The 27545-nt window shown below is 35.0% G+C and overlaps 1 protein-coding gene across 4 annotated transcripts; it reads right to left on the bottom strand.

The window, feature by feature from the left end:
- Positions 1–5776: 5776 nt before the first annotated feature.
- Positions 5777–8240, bottom strand: LOC122020212 (plastid division protein PDV1-like). Of its 4 annotated transcripts, XM_042578059.1 has the most exons (4): positions 7801–8240; positions 6426–6529; positions 6251–6359; positions 5777–6184 (listed from the first exon to the last, which is right to left on the bottom strand). In XM_042578059.1, the coding sequence occupies exons 1-4, from the start codon at positions 8128–8130 to the stop codon at positions 6035–6037; spliced, it is 693 nt and encodes a 230-aa protein (XP_042433993.1). In that variant the 5' UTR covers positions 8131–8240; the 3' UTR covers positions 5777–6034. The 4 variants fall into 4 exon arrangements, with proteins under 4 accessions (XP_042433993.1, XP_042433986.1, XP_042433979.1 ...); XM_042578052.1 differs by having other exon boundaries at positions 6251–6529; positions 7801–8238; XM_042578045.1 differs by having other exon boundaries at positions 5777–6359; positions 7801–8238.
- Between the last annotated feature and the right edge of the window lie 19305 nt (positions 8241–27545).

Below are 27545 nucleotides of genomic sequence, written 5' to 3'. Positions count from 1 at the left end.
GAACTGAAATAATTATTCATGTGTCTATGAGTTCAAAAAAACTACTTTATGATTTCTCACTGCATTTCTGTTTATTTGTGGAAATTGTGGTTGGAATTTCTGTCTATGTTAATGAGATCACCACATATAGGGCTAAAATGAACCAAACATTTATGCTCTTAGTTATTTTTTTTGGATCAAGTAATTTTATTGTTAAATTCTTAGTCATATTTGTTAGTAAATTTTTTTCTTTTAACAGTTTGTAGGAATAGAGAACAAGAACCTTATTCATTGTCATTTGTGTGTGTGTGTTTAGGTAGGGGTGCTTTACCATGAGATTGTAAGAAGACTAAAAGAGAAGTGTTTTTGAGAAAGTTCTTTCTCGACATTTATCTTATTAGGACAATGTCTGATGCAACTCAGTGTTCTTAATCATATACACTTATATTAATTTTTATTCTTACAAGTTGTAGAGACCAAGAAACATAAACTTTCCATTATTACCTTCTTGATAATGAATGAGCGCTGACATTGTTGTTTAGAATATTACAGTAGTCTGAGCAATTTATGTGATCAAATATAGGTTATTCTTGATTTTGAATAAAGAGTGGATTTTACTTAAAGGTTCATTGACACAAAAGTTCACCAACAACAATACAATAGCAATTTCCCAAGTAAACTTCTTAGCCTTTTTCTTATTTTGTGTCTGATTTGTGAAGCAATTATGGTAACTGTATGTAATTCTTATTTATCATATGATGTTATTTGTAATTTTTAATTATGATATGTGTGTGCTGGCACATGCAATTGAAAAATTTGCTAGCATGATTTCTTTGGTGCTTATTCTATCTCATCTATGTATAGCATAACTTTTCTAAATGTAACAATACCTGCACCAACCATATTAAGATGAACACACAAACTATAATACCCATCCATCACAATACCTATCTCATCTATATAATATTTTATCTGTTTAGAAAAATTTTCGTTGTTTATGCGTAAATGGTTTTTCGTTGTTTATTTTGATATTATTTATTGTTTGATGTGCCATAATGAATTGGAGTTTGCTTTCTTGTAAGCTATGTTTTTTGTGAGATTATAATTATCTTGAGTTGGCCATTTATTGATTTCTTGTAAGCTATGTTTTTGGTAAAATTTTTCGAGCTTGTTGATTTTATTCAAAATTTTCCTTCTGCTCCTATGCCAATTCACTTGTTTGTATCCCTTTAATATTTCATTTGCACGTCAGATTTCTTGAAGAGAGAAGGATGGTGTGGGGTCACGTCCACAACTATCAATGTTAAGTTTTTAAATATAAAGCACTTTGCAGCTTAATATATATCAATTGTAGCTCTAATTGGATGTAACATAAGCACTTTGCAACCATAAAGTTTGGAGTTTGCTTTCTTGTGAGCTATGTTTTATGTGAGATTATAATTATCTTGAGTTAGTCATTTATTGATTTCTTGTATGGATTTGAGTTTTTGCAATTAATTCATTCTTTGTATTGTTGCTTATTGTGAGAAGTTGAGAATTCAGTTAAATTGAGTGAGAATGTATAATCTTATTTAGCATAATTGTTGTTGCTGATGGTATGCCATATTTGTTTTCATTAGAATCTTCTCTTTTGCATTGTCAGATTGGATGTTCTATCTCGATTAAAAGTCTATTTGATTCTACGAAAATTGTAGCAAAAGGAGTTGTTCGTAGCATGGACCAGAATACTGAAGTAGCAAGACAGGCGTTGGGACCAAATTTGTGTGAAATACAAGTTCTAGTTGTCCTAGAATGGGAAGAGTGCTTGATTAGGCCATATGATCTTTTATAAAGGTTTAAGGATGCACTTGGAAGAATGATAGCTTGGCCTTGTTATATGGTATGATATGTAACTTTTTAATTAATTACTATTTATTATATATGTCTATCATGTTAGTGTCTTTTTAAACTAATATCAATTATATTTGTGATTAACAGTTAATGAAGAAGACTTCTCTACTAGGTGCATTTGGAGTTTTGTGGCACAATAGCAAGGTAAATGCTAGTGTCTTTTTAAAACAATTATATTTGATGTTGTGGAGCTTTTCTAGTTTATCATTTGGTAAATATTCACTAGTTCGAATTGAATTTTAATCTCTTTATTTTATGCTTCTTTAATTTTATTTTATTTACACAAATATATGAAATTTTATTGTAGGTGACAAGAATATTGGATTTTGTTTAAAATGTGTTGGTTGAAGAATGAAGATGCACCACAAGTTTGGTTACGAGACTTAATTTTTCACTAGTTCTTAAACTAAATACATTAGGTACATTTGTAATTGGTATATAAATATTTTTTGAGGTGACAAATTTATCAGCCTTCTGGATTACAAAATTAATGATAATTATTGATTAGCACTTTAATTTCTATTTTACTACTTTTTATTTGTGTTTATTTTAATATGTTATATGCATGAATATTATATCATGAAAATATTGAAAATGAAGGACATAGTTTATAATATATGACATTTTAAAAGTCATTATAAATAATTATTAATAATAATTGTTAATGTCCTTATAGACTAGCATAGTAGATATTTGTAAGTGTCACTACAAATTACACAATGAGACATTTTAAATTAACCTTATAAATTATCATTAGTGACATTTTTTATTGTCACTATAAATAACATACAAGACACTTATAGTTGTCCTACTAAATAATTTTAAAGGACATATAAATTTGTCATCATTACTATAATAACAAGGCATGCATAAATGTCTTTACAAATCTTATAGTAACATTTTTTTTTGTCACTATAACAATTATTTATGACATCAGTGGTGTGACTATTTTTATACTATAGTGACACTAAGAAATGTCATAAAGCTTTAGACGACATCACTATAGAAGACATTTTAACTTAATGTCACTATATCAAAAGTGTCAGTATAAGTAGTATATGATGACACTTTTAAATGCCACTAAAAGCATATATTCTTGTAGTGTTAGCACTGACGTTTACCTGTTTTAGTGTGTGTAGAGAGAATTTTCATTCTAGTGGGAAGGTTATCTAACTCAACATAAAGTCTTCGCCTAGTTAACATTCAAGTCATCTATTCAGCATGTCATCTTCACCTTTTTGGCAAGATCACTCCGAAAGGAGGTATCAATCATATATAAACTCTTTTTCTGGTGTCTCCATCCTTTGCCATAAGAAATATCTAAAATTAATCATGATTCTTCTAAGTTCAACGGAGCCAATCTCAGAATCATACCCATATCAGTAGTAATGAATATTGGTAGCCGTAAGCATATATGTGATAAGAATCCTAGTAGAATAATGACTCTCAAGACGCAAAGGAGCCGCTGCTATAGCGAAAATGCCGCCTAATGAGATTGGCAGAAAATAACAATTAAAAAAGCATAATTTTACTCCGTTACAGAATACAGATGGAATCGAAAATGGGCCCTGGAGGAAGCTGAGATATGCACAAAAATTATTTTCTGTCAACTTAAAAAGGATATAACTTACCAAACAGTTTAAAAAGTAACATCAAGCGTAGCTTGAATTATCAAAGAAGCGGATTTAAAAAATTTAAAAAAAATTAATACATCTTTTGTAGTATAGTATGAAATTTGGGAAGAAGAAATATGATAAAGAAAAAATGACAGAAATAGTCTGGAGGAAAAGTAATTCGTATCGATCTTTAAAATTCTCATGAATCTTTTAGAGTCCTAACAATTTTTCATGCAACCTTTTGTTCAATGTCACAATATTATTTCGAGATATTGATATCAAACTACCAATAGAAAATTTAGGTCACGGAGTTTTCTAAATATGTAATGAATTCTAAATTCTCCCACACAATCGACAATGAATATAGCGACACAAGTTTTGGCCCCCTCAATATTCAAATCCTGGATCCGCCCCTGCGTACAAGAGACTTTCATTCTAATCTAAATAATCATCTTAATTACCAACTTAATGAAATAAAATTTATATTTTTTGATTCTCCTTTAATTAATGAAGCATGAAAGAAGAAAGTAATAACGTACTCCTCTGGTTATTGTTGTGGTTGTACAAAGAGAAAAAAATAGCTACTTATAAAGGGTCGTTTTGCTGGAAAAGATAAAAGGAATACCATTACTTTTGAGAAAAAAATAGAGGAGAAAATAGGGATAAAAGAGAAAAACTTTATCTTCTTCATTAGCAATTTCGACCCGCTTCAGTGAGCTCGGTAACGACACAAAGAGAGTAAGTAAGACAAAACAAAACTATTCTTGTCAGGGGCATAGCCAGAAAATCTACTTACCCTAGACTGACTAATCCAATAAATTAAATTACTAAATACCTTGAGAAATCGAAGAACAATTCAGTAGAAATGGAGCCATGAGCTAGGGTTTCAAATTGATTCACGTTTGCATCCCAAACTTGATATCAAAATGAACCTTATGGTATAAGAAACAAAAATCATCAATTAATTTTGAGATTGCATGGTTGCACCAGCGGAGCGAAACGTTTCTTGATAAGAAATATCCTTCGAGTTTTAGATTACGACAGAAAGAGAGAAAATTGATTGGTTATTTAAGTTTCCTATGTTTTATTGGGTTAAAAGAAAATTAATGAGCTAAAAAAGTTATAATAGGTTAAAGGCCAAAATAATTTACCTAGGTCTTAAGCCCAATAAAAAATAAAACCCAATATATATTACTAACTTAAAAAAAAAAAATAAGCTTGGACTGGGGCCCACCCCAGCTAGCCTTTGGGCTGGCTCTGTCCCTAATTCTTGCAGTGCCAATAAAATTCTACAAAACACATGAAGAGGAAGAAGATGCTAAGGATGAGAGCTACTCTTATTGTTGGAAGACGACAATAATTGGTATTACATTTCTTGCTTGTTGGAGAAAAGAAAGGAGAAGAAAAAAGAGCTATTGTGCATTAGAATAGAAGAGGAAAAAACCTGCAAGTTTACTGTAGTTGGAGAAGAGAGAAGAAAGAAATGTGGAAAAGAGGAAGGGAAAAATTAGCAATGGGTGAAGGCACGACAGTGGCATATGACATGAAGGGGCTACAACGTGCGTATGAAGAAAAAGGAAAAAAAGGAAAGAGGAAGTTTCTTCAAAAATACTTCAATTCATTTTAAATCGGTCGAACTCATTTAAATCTTAAATTTGGTTTTGCCATGACTTAAATAAATCAATTCACGTTTGAACTAACATAATGGATTATCTCTATGCCAACCTATTAGATTTAGTTTGAATTCTGTCCAATTTTAATTTAGCGCACTCAATTCGTGTTCTACAATTTAATTTATCTATTTTATTATATATTTTATTTTTAAAATTCAATAATTAACATTTTAAATCATGATATCTTTTTTGATAAAAGTGGTACTAATGGCTAACTTAGATCGCTAGCCTTTTAAATATAGTGTCAATTTTAACGTATGACGACAAAAGATAGTAAATCAGTTGATCAAAGTGACAGTAAAATATAGTATTCATTTATTTAAAAAATCTCAAGGGTGGTCACACCCTCTTGTCTTGGCTTCGCCCTTGAGTAACATAATTCATATTATAGTCCAATCTTGCGACACCCTTAGTAACATAATACATATTATAGTCTAACCTTGCAATCATGCGCCCACAAAATCCGTACCAAACAACTTGTGATATGAACTGAATGAGAGAAGTTGCTTACAAGTACAATGAGAAAACGTTGCTGTCATTGAGTCTGTCTATCTGTGTAGTGTGTAAACATGATAGTTCACAAAACACAGATATTTCAAATATTGAACAAGGCAAAAGAAAAAAATAATAATACTCCTGTACACAAAACTCCTGCTACAAAATCCCAGAAAAAAGATTAGATCACATTGAATTTATTATACACAGACTTACCCTATATTATAAGAGACCGTGCCCACGACAAATGAAAAAGATTGAGCAAAAGTATCATGAGGCAAAATATCTTGAGAACTTTAATCAAAATAATTGCCTTGCCAAACTGCCTAATGACCAAAAGAAAAGAATTTACAAACACCATTTCAGGACAATCCTATCTTCCTATCCCCTGGCGAACGTAACATCGAGATGCTTCGATTGGCTCCCCGTAGAAGATTTATCCAAAAGCAAACATTTTCTTTCATTTCTCTTCCTGTAGGATGTCGGATCTCGTGTCTGTGTGTTTCCACCGTTACAAGCAACTTGATTGAGCTGCAGAAAAGCAAGCATACTTACGGCAAAAATAGCTGCATTTGCTAAAATGCCTTGAAAACCCACCAATCTGATCGACCTTTCCGCTGCAGCGAAGCTTGATAAGAACGCCTGCATAAACATGCTAGGTTTCTTCTCACGCCCTTCCAAATTCTCACCCAACTGGCTCTCTGGTCTGAGAAATTGACCCATATCATGCACATCACCAACAAACGCCAGAGCATCTTCAATGACTTTATACCTCTTTCCACGATGATCAGCCAATCTCATGGCAAGAATGACTCGGCTTTGTTCTAATCGTGTTATCGCAGCATCTCGTTCAGCACGCTGTTGTGATTGTACAATCTGATTAAATGTGCACAGGTTAGCCAAACCATAGATCTGTATTACATTATGAAATACCGTACAATTAAGTAAAAATGCTAGTACGACCAATGATTAAAATTCCTGCTTTAATGCCAACTTATAGAATGGCCATATCCTAAAATTGCTTGCAACTTATTATAAGAAATACTAATCAATTATTCTGTGAAATGGCCAGCAATTAAAAAAGTCGTCTGATTTTCCAGTTGATTGAAACAAACTACCAAGTATTAGTATGGGCTCAAAAAACAAGTGAATTGAGAATTGCAATATTCTACATAACTCACTCAGCAAAGAAACCTAAGAAGTTACATGAACAGTAGAACACAACAGCAATCAATGTAAAGCTGATAATCTTAACACAATATTGAAAACAAAAATGTTACTTCGATCAAAGAGATATTACATTGGGTAAAAAGCCAAGGGAAGTTTTATTGTAGCAAATCTACCACCCTCTAATTAATTGGACACCCCCAATGAGACAAAGTTTCAAGATCATTAGACACAATCGACATATAGCCAATAATCTGACACAATATTCAAAGATTAACTTTAACCAAAGAGATATTGCATTCTAAGTCTGGAAGTATTAAAGGGAATATGACAAGTAGAAGGCTCCCTTATTCAGTTGTCTGCCTATAATCTCATTAGAAAATGGGATGCCTGCTTTACAGCTAGCTAGAACCATATAACGTAATGAACAATATCTCAATTAACATATATCTAAAACCTTAAAGTGATTTCCTTGACCTTTTTTTTGTTCTTTCTGTCCTTTTTACTTTGTTCATAACTTGAGTGAAATTTACTCCAGGTATTGTTCCGAAGGAGCTTCGTTATAGAGGAACCTCAATGGTTACAAAGATTTGTAAAATATAAATGACTTGAGGTTTAAATTTAAACTTGATAGGACAGAGACAAGAAATTTGAACTGGAATCAATTAAAAATCAACAACGAACGAATAGCCGATAGCATCGAACTATTACATTCAAACTCCAACATTACAATTAAAAATTGTTCTAATGAGAAATCGTACTGAGTAGTACGTTCTCGAAACTCTCTTGGATCTAGAAATAAATAAGAATAAAATGAAAGCTTATAAGTTTCAATTGTCAATCAATTGATAAAAACCGTATCACAATCGCAATCAAACTGAAATCCGACTCCTTTGGTTCCGCCATCAATACGATTTAAAACGACGACGAAGAAAGGGCAAAACAAGAAAAACTCAACAACCGAAAGTAGAAGAATTCACATGAAAGAATTCGAGCTCGTCCTCGAGGTTCTCCAGCGCGGAGCGAATGGCGTTGAGACTCCTGGCTTCCGCTATCCCCGAGCCTTCTTCCTCGCCGTCCACCCTAAAATCCTTGACGTAGACGAAACCGCCCTTCCCAACCCCATCCCCTCCTCCATCCACCGCCGAAGCTACCAGAGGCGGCAGGTCCCTCCCTCCGCGGCAGCCTTTAACCGAGCGGAGGAAGTGCGCGCGAGAGTTGGCATGGATGGCGTCGCTGATCTTGTCATGGAGATCCCAGATCCGCTCCAGAACTGCCTCCACCTCCTCCATCTCCATCTCCCATTTCATGGAAGAAGAAGCAGATAAAAGGAACCAAGGATTAGGGTTTGAATCTTTTCCTCGGTGTCGAATCACAGCTCTGTCGCCTACTACGAAGACGGAAAGAGAGGGAAATGGACAGAAAAGAAGTTAGAAAATATAAAATGAAATGAAAAAGAAAAAGAAAACGTGGTGAGACCAAAACTGAGGGAATACCAACTAAATTTGATCGCCTGTATTAATAAAACAGAAACTTGCAGTAGAAGCGGATTCTACGCTTTACAGATCAGATCATCTGCCAGACTGGCAAAACATTGTGAGATGGGACAGGCGTCATTTCGGAAGCGAGCAGTATTTCCCGTTTAAGAGAGACAGGTGATTTGGCCGCTTGACTACCTCCAAGGAAACCTTGTATTTTGCGGAGCTCCTTTCCTGGATCGATCACCAAACAGGATAAGTAGCGTTGTTATTGGTTAAAATTTCGTGGTCGCAGCCAAAGCGTCACGACACTCTCCTTAGTCCTGAATAATGGAGTTGGTAGTAGTGAATTGTATATGGTTTTCGAAGTCATAATAAACCAAGAAACAGTGACGAATCTAGAGTATGAAAGAACGATCATGATAAATAAATAAAGACAATATCCTTCATTTTCATATATGAAATCCCATAATATTAAATATGAAATCCCATAATATTAAAAAGGTGCTTGGTTCGGATAAAAAATGGAAAGAATATAGGAATGATTGTAAATATTAATAAAATGAGAATGATTTTCATACCCCTCATAATACTCAGGAATAACCCAATCCTATATTTAGAGGAATGAATCCGTGGATCCCACCACCATTTCCCCAAACCAAGCACCAAATTTCATTCCATTTCCATTCCAAACCCCCCAAACAAGCAAACCCTAAGGGTATGTTTGGTTCAAGTCATCATGTATAACCTTGGTTATGTGATTACCAGGTAATCGCATAACCAAGGTTATAGGGAATAAAACATAACCAAATATTGTTTGGTTCAATTTAGGTAATGCAAAAAAAACTTGTTTGTTTGAAGGTTTTAATGAATACCCTAGTTTAATATTTTATCGTATTACCCTCAGTTACAAAACCAACCATACATAATATTATTATTATTATTATTTATTTATTTATTTTTAAATATTTTTTTACTTTTCTTTTTCCGGTATATTTTTTTACTTTTTTTATGTTTTTTTTATTTTTTAATGTTTTTATATTTTTATATTATTTATATTTTTATATTTTTATTTTTTTACATTTTTAAAATTTTAATTTTTATTTATTTATTTTATTTTTAATTTTTTTAAAATTTTTAAAATTTTTAAAAATTTTTAAATTTTTATAAAAATTTTTTACATTTTTTAAATTTTTAAAATTTTTAAAATTTTTTATTTTTAAAATTTTTATTTTTTAAAATTATTTATTTTAAAAAAAATTAAATTTTTAAATTTTTTAAAATATTTTTTTATTTTTTTACATTTTTTAATATTTTTTTTACATTTTTTTTTTTTAATGTTTTTTCTTATCGGAGAGTATTTTTGATAAAAAAAATTCGTTAACCCCGGAATCAACAAAAGCCTTATTTTTCTGAGGTTTTCCGATTCCGGGCTGCATGACCCTTTTGCTGACGTGTCGGACATGGAACATTACTTGGGAATCATCGAATACCTAAACCAAATAAGGTTTTTGTTGATAACCTTGGATGGATAACCAAGGTTATTAAGAATAACCTCGAACCAAATGTACCCTAAGAGTTTCACCGTTGACAAAAAAGGACGCGACCGCTGATGCCACCCCCCGGCCCCCACTAGATCCATCCTGCCAAGAAGAAAACGACGAATTTATACTACGGAAATTCTATTTGATTTTCTGTATTTGAATTATATTTATGCAAATGGACAAGAATTGCATTTTTTTTGCAAGCTTAGATTTCATTTACACGAAAGTAGCATGAGAAAAATAAAATAAAATTTTATATGAAGTCATATCATATTATATATATATATATATAATCTTTTGTTTTATTATTCTAAAAATGATTACTTAGCCTTTAATTGATCATTAGTGTTCGAGAGTACTGTGTACTGTGGATGAATGCACGAGCACAGGTCGCTGGTGATGTTCATTCTCTGCCATTTGCTAGTAGATCCTGAGCCACTGAGGCATAGCTCTTGTCGAACATTCTCACTACCCACGGCATAGCTCTTGTCGAACATTCTCACTACCCACGGGTCTACAGCAAGATATTTTAATTTTTACTTAAGATTCGATCCTTAATTAATATATATTTATAAAAAAAGTTTCTTTAAATAGAATACGTAACTAAAAGAATACTGAACTTTTGGACTAACCATTGCACGAGTTTCCCAATTTATCTTGATGATCAATGAAAATTTTTCATAGAACTGAATCGATTATCCCATAAATAATTAATAAGACTAACTAAATTAATTAATTTTTAAGAACATTTTCAACGACTCATTAAGTAAAATCATTGTATATAGCTATTCGCTTGTTACAAAGATGCTGTTAATTAGCATTGTTTTTTTGAAAGACAAACTAAGATAACGTGAAAGTCAAGGTTAAGATTGATATAATAGTCAAAGATAAAAAAAGGTGACAGTTAGTATGTCACTCTCTTGCTCCTTACTCAACACTAAGACCCTAGCCCTATGATAGGCCGGGCCTGAGGAGCCTTATGAGTCATTCCTGTGTTAGAACAATTAGCATATAACCGATCATTCTTGAGTCGCTCAGGTTTAAGATAGGACCGGTCTGCCGCAAGGATGATCAGAAATATATTTGTTCGGATCTCGATGATCCAGTCTTTCACTATCAGAGTACAACTTAATAACAATCGAGCATACAGACTTTCACTGTTCCTTCTGTTGGTGTAGGTTGCACTGATAATCAAGTTTTGATATATGATAAATATTTTAAAGTTAGATGGATTGTTTATCTAATATTTTTACCAAGTGTACAGGACTTGATGAGTCTAGAGGACTGGAACACCAGGTTAAAGTCCAACTAGGTTGATAGCTGGTACGAATGTCAGATTGGTTGAGATCTAATAGAAGAAAGTCCAACTACATTGATAGTTGGCATGAAATCCAGATCACTTGCGGTTTGACAAGAGAAAGTACATATTAGTTGAAATCTGGCAGAAAGTTCTAGTGGGTCAAGAAACCTTACATCAAGGAAGTCTGTAATTGATAAGTGGAGGTAAGCAACTGGAGGAGAGATCCAGCGATAACGCATTCCCGGTTGAGGGAACAATAGACGTTGGTCCAACTTAGATCCATTTGAGAAATCTAAGTGATCTAAGTTGAGACTGTGACTAGATCATGGTCTTGGAGAGATAAGATCTAATTGATAGTCATATTCTTAATGTGCTAATTTTATTTTACAGAATAAGCATATTATGGTTGCCTGAATTAACTCTTTTTTGTAGGAAAGAGAAAAGCGAGAAAGAGTGGTCTAGGCACCAAGAAGGGAGCTGGGCGCTCGGAGCTGATCCAGGCGCCCGTACCAACTTCGGTAGGGCGGATGTCTGGCCAGGTACCCGTTAATCCAGGTGCCTAGAGCTGCTCTAGGCTCCTGGACTAGCAAAACTCATCCAAAAGCTAAGTTAAAGTACGATGAATGGCCGAACCTAGGTTAACGGTCCAAGCGCCCAAAGGGGGTTTGGGCACCTGGACGTGGATAAACTTCGAGGATGAAGTTTGGACGAGAGTTCACCATGTCAGCATAGTCCAGGCGCCCTGATGGGGCTATAAAAGGAGGCTTTGACCAGCAGCTAAAATACAACATCTGCTACAACTTTCGTTTCTGCGCACTGCTCCGAAGAAGCTCCTATGACACTATAACCCTCCTCCGACAACCGACAATCAAGTGCTATTTATTTTCTCTATGTTGGTAACCTTTCCTTATAGTTTTTGTACTTCATTTTTGTAACATTTTGAACTATTAATGGATTGCCCAATGAAAGTACTCAATGAGTACGGTGCTTAGAGTAGGAATCATCGAAGGCTCCGAATCAAGTAAAAAACTACTTGTGTTAGCGCTTGTCTTTTTCTTTCTCACTTCTTTGTCCTTAGCTTTATTTCCGCTTCTCGATTTTTGAAAAAGTGACGAACGCTATTCACCCCCTCTATCATCTTTATGATCCAACAAGTGGTATCAGAGCGAGGTACCGTTCTGAATTGGTGTAACCATCAATCGAGCCAAAGGGGGGTTCCTTTGTTTTCTTTCTTTTTAAATCTCATTCGGTTTTAAGATTATCAACCTAGTTCAAATGGGTGCAATCACCTCTTCTGGACAAGCTTTTCATATTACAAATTACTCTAAATTGGTGCAACACCAATTGTCTTTCTTTTTAAGACTTAGTCTTGGGATTTTTCTGTTGGTTTATTTTTTGTGCAAGGTTCTATAGTTAATGGCCCAAATCTAAGGATATAGTACCGTTCATCCCTTGTTCTTCAACGGGGATGCCTTCCTATATTGGAAGAAGTGGATGAAAGTATACCTAAAGATCGACATCAATCAATGATTCACCATCCAACAACTATACAGGGTGCAGGTGGAAGAAGCAACTAAAGTACCTCTCGACCCAGAAAGATGGAATCTAGAAGATAAGAAGACCCGGATCGACTCAAAGGTATTGAACATGATCTAGTGTGGTTTGATGAAAGAAGAACTGAACCGCGTTGGCCCGCATGAGAATGCCAAGGAGCTGTAGGACAAGCTGGTTGAATTACACAAGGGCACGACCGATTCAAAAATAACCAAGAGAAACTTACTTTTGAACAATTTATTTAACATTAAAATGTAGGATGACGAGCCCGCAAGTCAGCTCCATGCCCAAATAAAGAACATCTTGAACATGCTCCACTTAATAAGCCACTAGATGAAAATCAATATATAATCAGGTACGCATTAAATTCTTTCTTCGAAACTAATTATAAGCATTTGTAGTTGATGCCTACAAGGTTTTGAAGAATTTATCCAAATTAAAATTAGATGAACTCTTTTGTGAACTCGAACTCCATGAGCAAACTAATTCCAAAAGGACCGAGAAAGGTATTGTACTTCTTGCAACTTCCTTAAAAGAAGTTAAGAACAAGAATAAACCTGAGCCAGAATCTGAGTCAGACCCATACTCAGATAAAGAAGATCAACTAGTAAACATGATAAGAAAGATGTTTACTAGAAAAAAGAAAGACTTCAGCAAAAAGGATATTTAGAAGATGATCCAGTTAAATAAATCAAGCGTCACCTACTATGGGTGCAACAAAAAGGGGCACTACAAGCACGAGTGTCTAAAGATGAAAGAAGAAAACCAAGGACTACCAGAAGAAAGAAGACATTAAAAGCAACTTGGGACAAATCATCCTTCGAAGAATCGAATGCTGAAGAACCAAAGCAACAGAACTACCTTGTGCCGATGGCATCTAGACCAGAATCAGAAAGTGAAGTTGATGAAGACGACTAGTCAGAATACGAGTCAAGCCACGAATTCGTACTCACTTCTGAATGTCTCAACGAGATGAATTCTAACCTAACTACTATCTTTTTCAAAATCATTGTATGCTTGAACAAAAAGTTAGGAAAATCAGAAACTCAATTAGTCAACTTCTTAAAGAAAATGAAAACCTAAAAGAACAACTTAAAACAAATCCAATAGCTGAACCAGTTCAATTTGAAATTCCAACCAAGTCCTAAAACTTGAGGGAAAAAAATTTAAATTGAAAAATGAAATAATTGAACTAAAAAAACTTTAAAGAAAATTCACAACAAGATCCAAGTATCTCGACATGATATTTGGATCACAACGAGCCGTGTACAATAAATTCAGACTCGGATAAAGTCCAACTCAACAAATAAAATATTTATATCACTTAAAAGCCAAAACAAGAAACAACCCAATGCCAAAAGCTTGTCTAACCAAGCAAGTAGGATTCAATCAATTTTATGTACATAAAAATGAAATTCACTACTTAATACCAAATCAAAATAAACTAACTAATTCAAACTCAAACCTAAAATGTAAAATAAAATCAAACAAATCAAATTCAAATAGAAAAACTAAATTTAAATTAAATAACTACAAATTCAATATAAACACAAGTTCAATCAAGTTATTATAACTATAAAGTAAATTGACAAAAACCTAAAACTTAAAACCAAGTTCAATAATTCAGGGGAAGATTCAAAATTAGTTGGCACCTCCAAAACAATAATTTATCCAGCTAGATAATTAGGACTAGTTTAATTAGAGACAAAAGTTTAACTTGACAAACAGTACTGGAGAAGTTTTAGATAATAGTAGGCTAGGAAAGATCTGTCTATACATATCTAGGAAGATATGACTTCAACTTGGTGCATTTGGCTTAGTAGCACTAAGTGAAACTACCTCACTAATCCTAGCTGATTACTTTAATGATGTCCAAGTGACTCACCACAGCTTAGACATTTATCCAAAAATATCTATTTGTAGAACCCAAAGCTAAACTTGAATCTAAGATAAGTTAAATCAAACTCTGAAATTCAAACTTAACTAAAAAATTATAGGATTTCTTGATTGAAAATAGAGTTCAAGTGAGATGAATAAGGATAAATAAAATTAAAAATTAAATTAAAATAAATTAAAATTAAATAAAATAAAATTTAAAACTAAATTAAATAAACTAAATCAAATCAAATCAAATTTTAAAATAAAAAAAATAAAAAATAATAAATTAATCAAATTTAATAAAATAATAAATTAAATAAATTAAATTAAATTAAATTAAATTAAATATAAAATGTAATTAAAATAAATTAAATTTAAAACTAAATAAAACAAAATTATAAATTAAATAAAATTAAATTATAAATTAATTTAAATATAATTATAAATTAAATTTAATATAATTATAAATTAAATTAAATATAATTAGAAATTAAATTATATTAAATTAAATAAATTCAAATTAAAATTCAAATTAAAATTCAAATTAAAAATTAAATTAAAAATTATTTAAATTAAATAAGTTTAAATAAAATCATAAATTAAATCAAATCAAATTTAATTTAAAATTAAATTAAATAAAATTTAAAATTAAATTAAATAAAATTTAAAATTAAATTAAATAAAATTTAAAATTAAATTAAATAAAATTTAAAATTAAATTAAATAAAATTTAAAATTAAATTTAAATTAATAAAATTTTGAATAAAAGTAAAAAAAAACTAAATTAAATAAAAGTAAACTAAATTAATTAAAATAAAATTAATTAAATTAAATTAAAATTAAATTAAAATTTAAGCTTAAAATTTAAATTTAAATTTAAACCTAAAAATTTATCTTAAAAAATTTAACTAAAACTTATACTAAGTAAGATCTAAAACTCTAATTAAACTTACATTAATTAAATAAAGTTGCACATAAAATTTACTTAAATTAATTAACATAAACTTAAAATTGAATTAAATAATTAATAAGTAAACAATTAAAATTAATTGAATTAAACCCTAAATGTTGATCCACTTAAGCTTTAAAATTAGATTAACTAAACATTAATCTAACTTAACACAAACTTAATTTTCTAACCTTAATTGGAAATTTAGGATAACCTTAATTGAAAACTTATTTTAATTAATATCGTAATTCAACCTAATTAAAACTTTAAACTAACTTGATTCAAATCAATTAAATTACTAATCAATTAACTTAATAACTAAGTATTATCAATCCAAATATACACGTAATTTGAACTTAAAAACTTTAAACTTACATTTAACTTAATAAAATATTATGAGCGTAAGAAGGAAACGGGGAATGTTAAATTAGGACTCTTATTATATAAATTTTCAAAGGATTTGCAAATTCTAGGAGAATTCTTTACCTATAGTTTTAAAAAATTCCCATCTTTTAATTGTAAAAAAATTTATTTTGGTCTTAGTTTAGGATAAATCCCTAAAAAGCATGATCATATAGATTTAGATAACGACTATCTCATAAACACAATAGGTCTATCTTGATTATGTATTCAAAAACTTAGAATGACCGTAGATGCGTAGGTCTTTTGCTTGGACTTTAGATGCGTATATTAGTGTGTCAAAATAAGTCTAGCTATAAATACAATAGTATATTGATCAAGTTAAGTAGTCTTTTTTCAGTAAATTTCTAACTGGACATTAGTACTTAACTTGACTAACTAAATGAACACTACTATTTTCTAATAATTAGTTAGTAACTAACGGTTAGATAATTAGGAATAATTTTTAGATGAATATTATTTTTTAATAATATAAGGTTCAGGGAGGATATTTGAAAACTACTTTAAAACTCTCTGATTTCAAAATATTTCTTCTTCGTACTACTGTTTGCAAACTAGTAGTTTAAAAAAAAGGATTTTGAAACTTACTTAAAGTTTTTTTAAAAAATATTTTGGATACATATTTCAAAATTTGATTTGAATAATTTACTTTCAAAAGTTGTACTGAAAAATAAAATTAAAAAAATTATTTTACTTAATCTTTATGAAAATTATTTTACAAAATGCTTTCGAAACTTCCTTTCAAAACTAGCTGTAAAATACAGCACCCAAATAATATTTAAATAATAAGGTTATTGGATAAATAATCTTATTGGATTTTTCAGGAATTTTTAGGAATTTTCTGGGAATTTTTCGGAGTCCGTTTGGCGTAGTTTAAGGGGATTAATTATGGGTTACGAGAAAGCCTCTTTAGAATACCCAAATGCGGGAGTTGATTGAGGAATGTACTTAGGATTTAATTAAGCAAACCTAAGTATATAAACCTTATTGTTACTGTGCCCTAACCATATGAAAGCGCCGATCCCTTCCTCCCTCTTGCTCTTTGTCGCCGAGATCTCACTGCCGCACGCCTTCTCACCCGATCCCCATTCTCATCTTCTTCACTCGTGCCCTAGCCTCCATCTCTTCTCACCGGCGCCGACTGCCCAAGCCTCAAATCCGGCCATTGTTCTTTCATCCCTAGCCGCGGATACTCGCCGGAAAACCAAGTACACGAGCTACCTCTTCACCGTGCCCTAGCCGTCACTCTTCCTCTTCCCGATTTCCACTTCGTCGCTGGCACAGATTCATTGCCGCTCTTCGCTGGAGTCACTTCAATCGAAGCCGCTAGCCGCAGCAAGCTCCCTATTCCGCTTTCATCTAACCTTGTTGCCCTCTCAGCTGGTCATTCGCCGGCCACCGCTTTGGGGCATTCCTCGCCAAGGCTAGGGTGGAGCTTAACCTCGCTGTCATGAGCAACATCCCGCCCTTGTTTTCTTCCCCAGCCGACGTTGCCTGTTCGAGGGAGGTTAGGACAGCGACACCGATGGCCAGGAACTCTACCATTGCGGGTTGCCACAGCAGCTGCTAGACCAGACAGGACACCACTTCCTGCTCTGGAGAAATTGAAGCCGACCACAGTAAGCTTCCACCAGAGAGCAAGAAGGCTGAATATTTGATTTGGGTAACGGATTTCTACTTGATGAATTTATTCCAGTGATGGGTCTTGTTTAATGGGGGATTGTGGATTATTTGATCACTAGGTAGGATGTTAATTGATCAACTAGTTGATTTGGAACTAGTTGATCTATGGTTAAGGAATAGTTTAAGAAGACAGTTTTCATACTGTGGTTAAATCAATAGTTGGATTGGTTAACGATGCTAATGGATTGGTTTATTGTTGCATGTAGACCGATGAAAGGGATGAATTTCATTTATGGAATGGTTATTGGTGGGTGATGATGTTAATTATAATTAAATGGTTAAAAGATGTATTAACCTTTAAGAAATGGATGGATTGGGTGGAGTAAATTAGGGTTCCTAATTGAATTTGGAATTAGGTTAGCTATTTGATATATGAAGAGATTTGGTTGTGATCTTATGATTTGTTGCAGGACTTTGATTCGTTGTGATCGTCTCGTCGTGGGACTGTTTAGCTCGCTCTGCACTTAATGCGGGTATTTCTTACTTTATCTCTTTAGTATTTTGATCCTAGTGCATGAGCTTTATGTTCAGATAGTTGTTGTATCTATCTTGACTCCACTCTTATTTTTCCTGCGTTTGATACTTCCACTCAATCTTTGAGCTACTCGTTTCTGTATCTATACAGTCTCTCGTTGCTATCGATGATATTTAGCAGATACTATATTACTAGGTATCAGATACCAGATACCAGATGCCAGACATTAGATATTAGGTATTGGATATATAGACACCTGATACCATGTTTACATGCTTTGGTTGTTGTTTATTTACACACCTTACTGAGCATGCTGGCTTCATGTAGCATACCTGTTTTCTGTTTATATATATATGATGACTGCTGCATTATTCGCATCATGTCATTGCATGCATGCCGGCGACCATGTCTCCCTTGTGGTTGAGAGGGTCGTTGGCCTGGGCCGCACGCTCGGCCACTCATGGGTAGTGGTAACTTGGAGCGTGCCGCATGTCCTGGTGCCTCCCACTCGCACACTCATGGGTAGTGTCTGCTGGAGTCGCGGGCAGCAGGGACCCCTGTCACAGACGTAGCTATTCAGCTACTATGCAACTGTCCCCTCGGCCATTCGAGAGTAGTGGTAGTTGGAGTGGTGTACAGTTTGTCATTGTCCCGGCCTCTCGTCCATACTGGGGTCATGGACTTGAGGGGTGGACGGGAGTGACTATCCGTGCATACGCTGTTATTATTATACCTGCTGATACTGCTGTTTCTTATGCTGCTATTGCTAGATTATGCCGCTGTTGTTTATTTATGCTGTTATGCTTACATAAGTTGAGATTTATACCTGTGATATGTGTTTAGACACTGGCTTACTTACTATTGACCTATATATACCTCACATGATACCATGTAGTTATGAGCAGTACTGTAGCAGGACTTTTCTACACTTTACCTTTTACTACTAGCCTAGGATATGGTTTCAGGTATGGACACTTATTATGATATCACTGTAGTATTTGCTATTTCCATACGAGACTGTATATCTTTGCATCTCTAGTTCTTTACTATACTCATGCACTATCAGTCTATTACCCGCTGAGTCTTAATACTCACCACCCCGTATATTGGTAATTTCACCAGGTAGCAGGTAAAGGATTTATGGAGTCACCTGGAGATCCTGTCCGCCAGTTCCACATCACATTCGAGGACGACCTTACGATTTCGGTATTTCTTACGTTATTTGTATTTTGGATTTTGTACTTGTTTATGTATTTGTATTCTCTTGTATTTGGTTTGATATTATTGTGTCAAGCCGAGCCAGCTCGCAGTTAGTTGCTTTGTGTTTTGTGATCGTTATTGGTGATTTCCGCTGTGTTGATTTTAGTACAGTTGAGTGGGCTGATTATATAACTGCGTGATTGTGTTTATTTCTGTTCCAGCCGAGTGGGCTGATTATATAACTGCGTGGTTGTGTAAATATATTCCAGCCGTATGTGGCTGATGTATTTTGTATGTATGTATGCCTCAGATTGTCACTTGTACAGGGGAGATGCTGCCGAAAATTTTCGGTAAGGACTCCTCTGGGGGGCGTGACAATTTATTGGTTTCAGAGCCAAGGTTTTATGAGGCCTATTTTCATTTGGTTTTTCGTGATTTGGTTTCTCGATGTGACTTTTCGGATTTTGGGACCAAGCAGCGACAGGATTCTCCAAGCTATCGGAGGTATGTTTGCATAATGTTATCTTATATTTCTGTTAGTGCATGCATAGTTGTTATGTTAGTTATGTTGTGTACTAGTATGCTTTTGTTAGTACCTGTCCAGTTGTTTTTAGCATACATCAAATGTGTTGGGTCAATCACTGATCACGGTTGACTCTACTAGAGATCAAGGAATACAGTCTCATAGGATTTCTTTTACCATACCACTAGTGCTATTAATTTTTGTTATACCTAGTTTAGTAGTGGTTAGTATCTACTAAATATCATATTGCTTCGGTTCGTGGAGAACCAATTCACTCGTATTGCTTTGGTTCGTAGAGAACCGATTTACTCTTATTTGACTTGGGTAGTGGAGGATTGATTTATCCTAGTTGGTTCGGTTTGTAGAGAACCAGTTTACTCTTGTTGCGGTTAGTAGAGGACCGATCTACCTTGGTTGACCTGATCAATAGAAGATTGATCCGTTCTTGTCGGTGTAGATGGTAGAGTACTGAGTTAATTTTATTAGTTCGGTAGTGAGAGACAGACTCACTCTATTTTATAGAGATTCTGATCCTCGGGTTATGTGTGCTGGTTAGATAACCAAAAAGTTACGTTTGAGTTCAGGATTTGTACAGACGGAGAATTGACTAAGTTAGCTGCATACCATTGCTGGCTTGACTAGTCTGTAGAGGATCGATGTATCCTATTCTATGGAGACTTTAATCATAGACTGTATGTATCTGGTAGGATGACCTTGAGGGTACATGTGGATAGATGACCCCCACTGACGTGAAAAAGTATAGAGCTAGCTGCTTAACACTTACGTGATACCTTTGTTATATAAGTGTATGAAATGGTGAGCATATTCAGATACATGACTTATACTGATGTGGAAAAGATGATGTTAGCTGCGTATCCTTTACGTGACCAGGCATCACGTAAAGGAAGATGCAGGAGATAGTTGTTGAGATTAAAACATCATGGTGATCATTGTGAGGTGTTTTGATAGAGTACTGCTCTACTTCCTTTGGAAGCGTAATGGTTTATGAGGCGATGGTTAGTCGACTTGTCTAGCGTGCTTCCATGGGAGATCCTGACTCATGGACCGATCGGATAGTGTTAGATATCCTCAATGATAAACAACTCAAGACCTTGATCACCTGATCATTTACTGAAGGTCTTGAAGTTTACATGTAAGATCAGAGGGTGTTCGACCTTTGGTCAACAGTTATCGGAAGACATTTTACAGGTATGATTATGAGAGTTACGGAGATACTCTCTTGATGGGTAGAATTTGTAGTTAGGAGGTTGAGTGACCATTTGGATTTTGGGATCATCATTCCCTTACGGTGAATTTTGCATGTTTGGATGGATGAGATTAGACGTACTCTTTGGATAAGATTAGTAGAGTTTTATATACTCATCTCTCATGGTTTGACTGTATCTCTACCATTTGGAGAGTTGTTGGTCATCGATTAGGAAATCAAGGGACACCCTTGGATTTCAGTGTGACAGACTTTTGGTAGGATGATGATATATTTCTACATCATGATAGTATATCATGATGATAAGTGGTCCTTAGAGAAATTATCAGGTTTGATTGATGTTATGATAGGTTGTTTTCTGATGATCTGTTAGAGGATATTGGATTTGGTGGTTTATTATTTGGTGATTTATGGTTGGTGATTAGATCTTAAACCTGTTGCCAGTGATCTTACGGTTGAGTGTGTCTGATGTATTCGACATTTCTAGGGTGTTTAGAGCAGTCTTCATTGACTTCATTAATGATATTATGATCTATTTAAGATCTGAGGTGATCACGTACATTATCTTCACATAGTTCTAGATATGTTTCGATTGGAACATCTATATGCGAAGTTCAGTAGTGCGTATTTTGATTGTCTTCGGTGAGATTTCTGGAATACATGGTTACCGGTAGGGGTACACTGTGGATCCATAGAAGATATAAGCTGTTACCGGTGGGTAGTAGTTGAAGTCTGTACAGGAGACTTGCAGCTACCTTGGTCTGGCTAGATGTTACCGGAGATTAGATTAGGGTTTCGCTAGCGTTGTTATGTCGTTGACTTGACTATCTAGAAAAAAGTGTGGAATTTTCCTAGATATATGCTTTTGAGACCAGTTTCATGAATTGAAACGAAAAGCTGATAACTGCACCGTTTTAGTTTTACCTTCTTGTGTAGACGGATTGATACTCTGCACAGAAGTATTGTACGAGGGGTTAGGTGCAGTTCTGAAGCAGCATGGTCGAGTAATACTATATTTTTCTCGATAGCTGAAAGATCATGAGAAAAATTATCCGACTCATGATTTGGAATTAGCAGCCATTATTTTCACGTTGGAAATGTGGTGACATCATTTATACGGGATTCATTGTTTCCGTGAGAGATTATGTGTATACCTGAGTTAGATCCGTTCCGGGAGGAGTTACTTCAGGAAACACATCGACCCAGATTTACGATACATGCAGGGGATACTCAATATACAGAGTCTGGAGGTGTTCCTATTGGTGGAACGATATGGGGAAAGACATTGCGAATTTTGTAGTTCGATGTCTAGTATGTTAGCAAGTGAAGGCTGAGCACCAGAGACTAGAAGGATAAGGATGGTCACCGTTGATACAGATACTAGAGTGCAGTTGAGAGCATGTTATGATGGATTTTGTTGTGTGATTACTCAGGGCAGGGTGAGGATATGATGCTTTGGGGTAATCATTGTTGGGTTGGCGAATTTGCTCCCTAGCTATCGATTTGTAGGATGGATTCGTTAGATCGATTAGCTGGGTTATACAGTAGAGAGATCACCAGACTTTAGGGTATATCTCGGAGTATTGTACCAGATGGAGATTTGGGAATCATATCGTGGTTCCAGTAGTGTTTACAGTAGGCTACGAGTAGTGAACTTTATTGTGATATAGCTTTCCACCCTCTGGCAGATGGACAATCGGAGCACAGTATACGGACAGTAGAGGGTTGCTGATAGTATGGGTTATGGTTTTTGGAGGCAGTTGGTTTACCCACAGTTGACTAGATAGAAGTGTGGGCGTAGCGGAAGCAGAGTGAGCTCATAACCCACAGAGTCATCTCTTACGAATGGAGATTTATTCTTGATACTCGGATGGAGTGATATATGAGTATGTTATTTGGTTGTTACCCTTGAATGATGATCCCTGAGTTGAGCAGTAAATTTGGGGACCAAATTTTTATTAGTGGGGGAGAATGTAAAATACAGCACCCAAATAATATTTAAATAATAAGGTTATTGGATAAATAATCTTATTGGATTTTTCAGGAATTTTTAGGAATTTTCTGGGAATTTTTCGGAGTCCGTTTGGCGTAGTTTAAGGGGATTAATTATGGGTTACGAGAAAGCCTCTTTAGAATACCCAAATGCGGGAGTTGATTGAGGAATGTACTTAGGATTTAATTAAGCAAACCTAAGTATATAAACCTTATTGTTACTGTGCCCTAACCATATGAAAGCGCCGATCCCTTCCTCCCTCTTGCTCTTTGTCGCCGAGATCTCACTGCCGCACGCCTTCTCACCCGATCCCCATTCTCATCTTCTTCACTCGTGCCCTAGCCTCCATCTCTTCTCACCGGCGCCGACTGCCCAAGCCTCAAATCCGACCATTGTTCTTTCATCCCTAGCCGCGGATACTCGCCGGAAAAACAGGTACACGAGCTACCTCTTCACCGTGCCCTAGCCGTCACTCTTCCTCTTCTCGATTTCCACTTCGTCGCTGGCACAGATTCATTGCCGCTCTTCGCCGGAGTCACTTCAATCGAAGCCGCTAGCCGCAGCAAGCTCCCTATTCCGCTTTCACCTAACCTTGTTGCCCTCTCAGCTGATCATTCGCCGACCACCGCTTTGGGGCATTCCTCGCCAAGGCTAGGGTGGAGCTTAACCTCGCTGTCATGAGCAACATCCAACCCTTGTTTTCTTCCCCAGCCGACGTTGCCTGTTCGAGGGAGGTTAGACAGCGACACCGATGGCCAGGAACTCTACCTTTGCGGGTTGCCACAGCAGCTGCTAGACCAGACATGACACCACTTCCTGCTTTGGAGAAATTGAAGCCGACCACAGTAAGCTTCCACCAGAGAACAAGAAGGCTGAATATTTGATTTGGGTAACGGATTTCTACTTGATGAATTTATTCCAGTGATGGGTCTTGTTTAATGGGGGATTGTGGATTATTTGATCACTAGGTAGGATGTTAATTGATCAACTAGTTGATTTGGAACTAGTTGATCTATGGTTAAGGAATAGTTTAAGCAGATAGTTTTCATACTGTGGTTAAATCAATAGTTGGATTGGTTAACGATGCTAATGGATTGGTTTATTGTTGCATGTAGACCGATGAAAGGGATGGATTTCATTTATGGAATGGTTATTGGTGGGTGATGATGTTAATTAGAATTAAATGGTTAAAAGATGTATTAACCTTTAAGAAATGGATGGATTGGGTGGAGTAAATTAGGGTTCCTAATTGAATTTGGAATTAGGTTAGCTATTTGATATATGAAGAGATTTGGTTGTGATCTTATGATTTGTTGCAGGACTTTGATTCGATGTGATCGTCTCGTCGTGGGACTGTTTAGCTCGCTCTGCACTTAAGGCGGGTATTTCTTGCTTTATCTCTTTAGTATTTTGATCCTAGTGCATGAGCTTTATGTTCAGATAGTTGCTGTATCTATCTTGACTCCACTCTTATTTTTCCTGCGTTTGATACTTCCACTCAATCTTTGAGCTACTCGTTTCTGTATCTATACAGTCTCTCGTTGCTATCGATGATATTTAGCAGATACTATATTACTAGGTATCAGATACCAGATACCAGATGTCAGACATTAGATATTAGGTATTGGATATATAGACACCTGATACCATGTTTACATGCTTTGGTTGCTGTTTATTTACACACCTTACTAAGCATGCTGGCTTCATGTAGCATACTTGTTTTCTGTTTATATATATATGATGACTGCTGCATTATTCGCATCATGTCATTGCATGCATGCCGGCGACCATGTCTCCCTTGTGGTTGAGAGGGTCGTTGGCCTGGGCCGCACGCTCGGCCACTCATGGGTAGTGGTAGCTTAGAGCGTGCCGCATGTCCTAGTGCCCCCCACTCGCACACTCATGGGTAGTGTCTGCTGGAGTCGCGGGCAGCAGGGACCCCCGTCGCAGACGTAGCTATTCAGCTACTACTCTCGCCCATTCAGGGGTCATGGAGTTGAGGGTGGACGGGGTGACCATCCGTGCATACGCTGTTATTATTATACCTGCGATACTGTTACTTATCTTCTTATCTATGCTGCTGTTGCTAGATTATGCTGCTGTTGTTTATTTATGCTGTTATGCTTACATAAGTTGAGATTTATACCTGTGATATGTGTTTAGACACTGGCTTACTTACTATTGACCTGTATATACCTCACATGATACCATGTAGTTATGAGCAGTACTGTAGCAGGACTTTGCTACACTTTACTTTTTATTACTAGCTTAGGATATGGTTTCAGGTATGGACACTTATTATGATATCACTGTAGTATCTGCTATTTCCATACGAGACTGTATACCTTTGCATCTCTAGTTCTTTACTATACTCATGCACTATCAGTCTATTACCCGCTGTGTCTTTATACTCACCACCCCGTATATTGGTAATTTCACCAGGTAGCAGGTAAAGGATTTATGGAGTCGCTTGGAGATCCTATCCGCCAGTTCCACGTCACATTCGAGGACGACCTTACGATTTCGGTATTTCTTACGTTATTTGTATTTTGGGGTTTGTACGTTTATGTATTTGTATTCTCTTGTATTTGGTTTGATATCATTGTGTCAAGTCGAGCCGGCTCGCAGTTAGTTGCTTTGTGTTTTGTGATCGTTATTGGTGATTTCCGCTGTTTTGATTTTAGTACAGCTGAGTAGGCTGATTATATAACTGCGTGGTTGTGTTTATTTCTGTTCCAGCCGAGTGAGCTGATTATATAACTGCGTGGTTGTGTAAATATATTCCAGCCGTATGTGGCTGATGTATTTTATATGTATGTATGCCTCAGATTGTCACCCGTACAGGAGAGATGTTGCCGAAAATTTTCGGTAAGGACTCCTCTGGGGGCGTGACACTAGCTTTGAAAAAACTCTTATAAATGTCTATTTTAAAAAATAAAATAAAAGAGTTTTGAAAATTATGTTGTAAACTACCTATAAATACTTTGAAAAATATTTTGAGAGATATTTTCAAAAATACTTTGAAAAGTTTTATAAAGTTCTTGTAAAATTTATCTTTGTAAAATATTTTTCTCTTGAAAATTTTAATTTTTAAACATGGGAAGACCATTTGCAAAATTTTAAAAATTCCTTTCAAAATTTCCCTAATTACTTTGACAATTTCTTTGAAAATATTATGTAAAATATTTTTAAAATTATTGTATAAATTGTTTTTAATAAACTTGCTTTAAAAGACATTTTTAAAAATACTTTTTAAAAATTATTTGGAAATACTTTACAAAATTTAGATTTTTGCAAAATTCAAATTCCAAAATTTTAAAAATTATTTGTAAATTTTGAAAAGTTGCTTTCAAATTACTTTAAAATTTTTTAACATTAATCCAACCTACAATAAACCTACAAGTTTTTATGTAAAAACTTTAACTTTAATTTTTTTTTTTACTTACTTAGGTGTACTTATATGCATTATTTTTTGATGTATACTAAAGGGGAGGATAGTGGATTAGGTTAGAAAAATCAAGTCACTTTTAGTAAACTTAAGGTACATTACATGTTTTGTTAGTCCCTTTTGCGACTGGCTATAGGAGGATGAATAACCTGCACAACAAAAACATGAAAAATACCTTCCTAGAACTTTTACAGCTTTAATAAATCTAACACTTGCATAAAAAATAAGAGGCTAATTAAAAAAAAGGAAGAGGCACAACGAGATTTACTTGGTTACAACCGGGGAGGTTGTTAATCCAAGAAAGTTGAAAGCACACTAAACTCTCCTTCAGACGGAGAAGCCTCTTTACAGCAATTAACACACTAGATTAGAAAGCTAAATGAAAGAGAAATGATTACAAGTGTTCTATCTAAGCTCATGGGACCAGGGCTATATTTATAACCGTGGTTGGGGCGCCTGGGGGGATAAACTTTTATTCCCGTCGTAACGAAACACACTATGTCGCATTTCAGATAAAAACCTACTCCAGGAGCCCAGAAGGGTTCCGGGTGTCCGGATCAAAGTTAACCTTATGTTAACTTGTTTGGTCCGGGTTCTAGCTCCGACTCCATTTGCTTGGGTCCGGGTCTTCCACTCCGGCTCTGCTTGGGTGATCTCGGCCATCTAGAATAGGGCTCACTCGATCCCAACTTCCGGCCTTCGAGCATACTTCCGCTCCGGCTTCTCGTCTCTTGGAAACACCATGCGCCTCCTTCTCATCCTCCAGCATACTCTTCCATAGCACCTCATCCCTCGGACGCACTGAGCCCTTCGACTCTCTCTTGTGCTGTCCTTTTCGTTAGCTACGTCTTTCACTTGACTTCTTGTGCTCCTAAATTTCTGTACACTTAGACACAGGGGTTAAATACTAGCAGGACTTGACTTGGTTGATCACATCAAAACCACCACGGGGTACTTACAATCTCCCCCTTTTTAATGTGAGCAAACCTAAGTTAAGTTAGGGTAAACTACAAAAATAACAGTTATAAAATTTTTACAAGTACACAAATTAAAAA

The sequence above is a fragment of the Zingiber officinale genome, chromosome 1A (assembly GCF_018446385.1).
Source record: "Zingiber officinale cultivar Zhangliang chromosome 1A, Zo_v1.1, whole genome shotgun sequence".
In the NCBI taxonomy this organism is placed as follows: Eukaryota; Viridiplantae; Streptophyta; class Magnoliopsida; order Zingiberales; family Zingiberaceae; genus Zingiber; species Zingiber officinale.
Note: the sequence above shows the minus strand (reverse complement) of the source record. Positions and strands in the feature narration are given on the sequence as shown.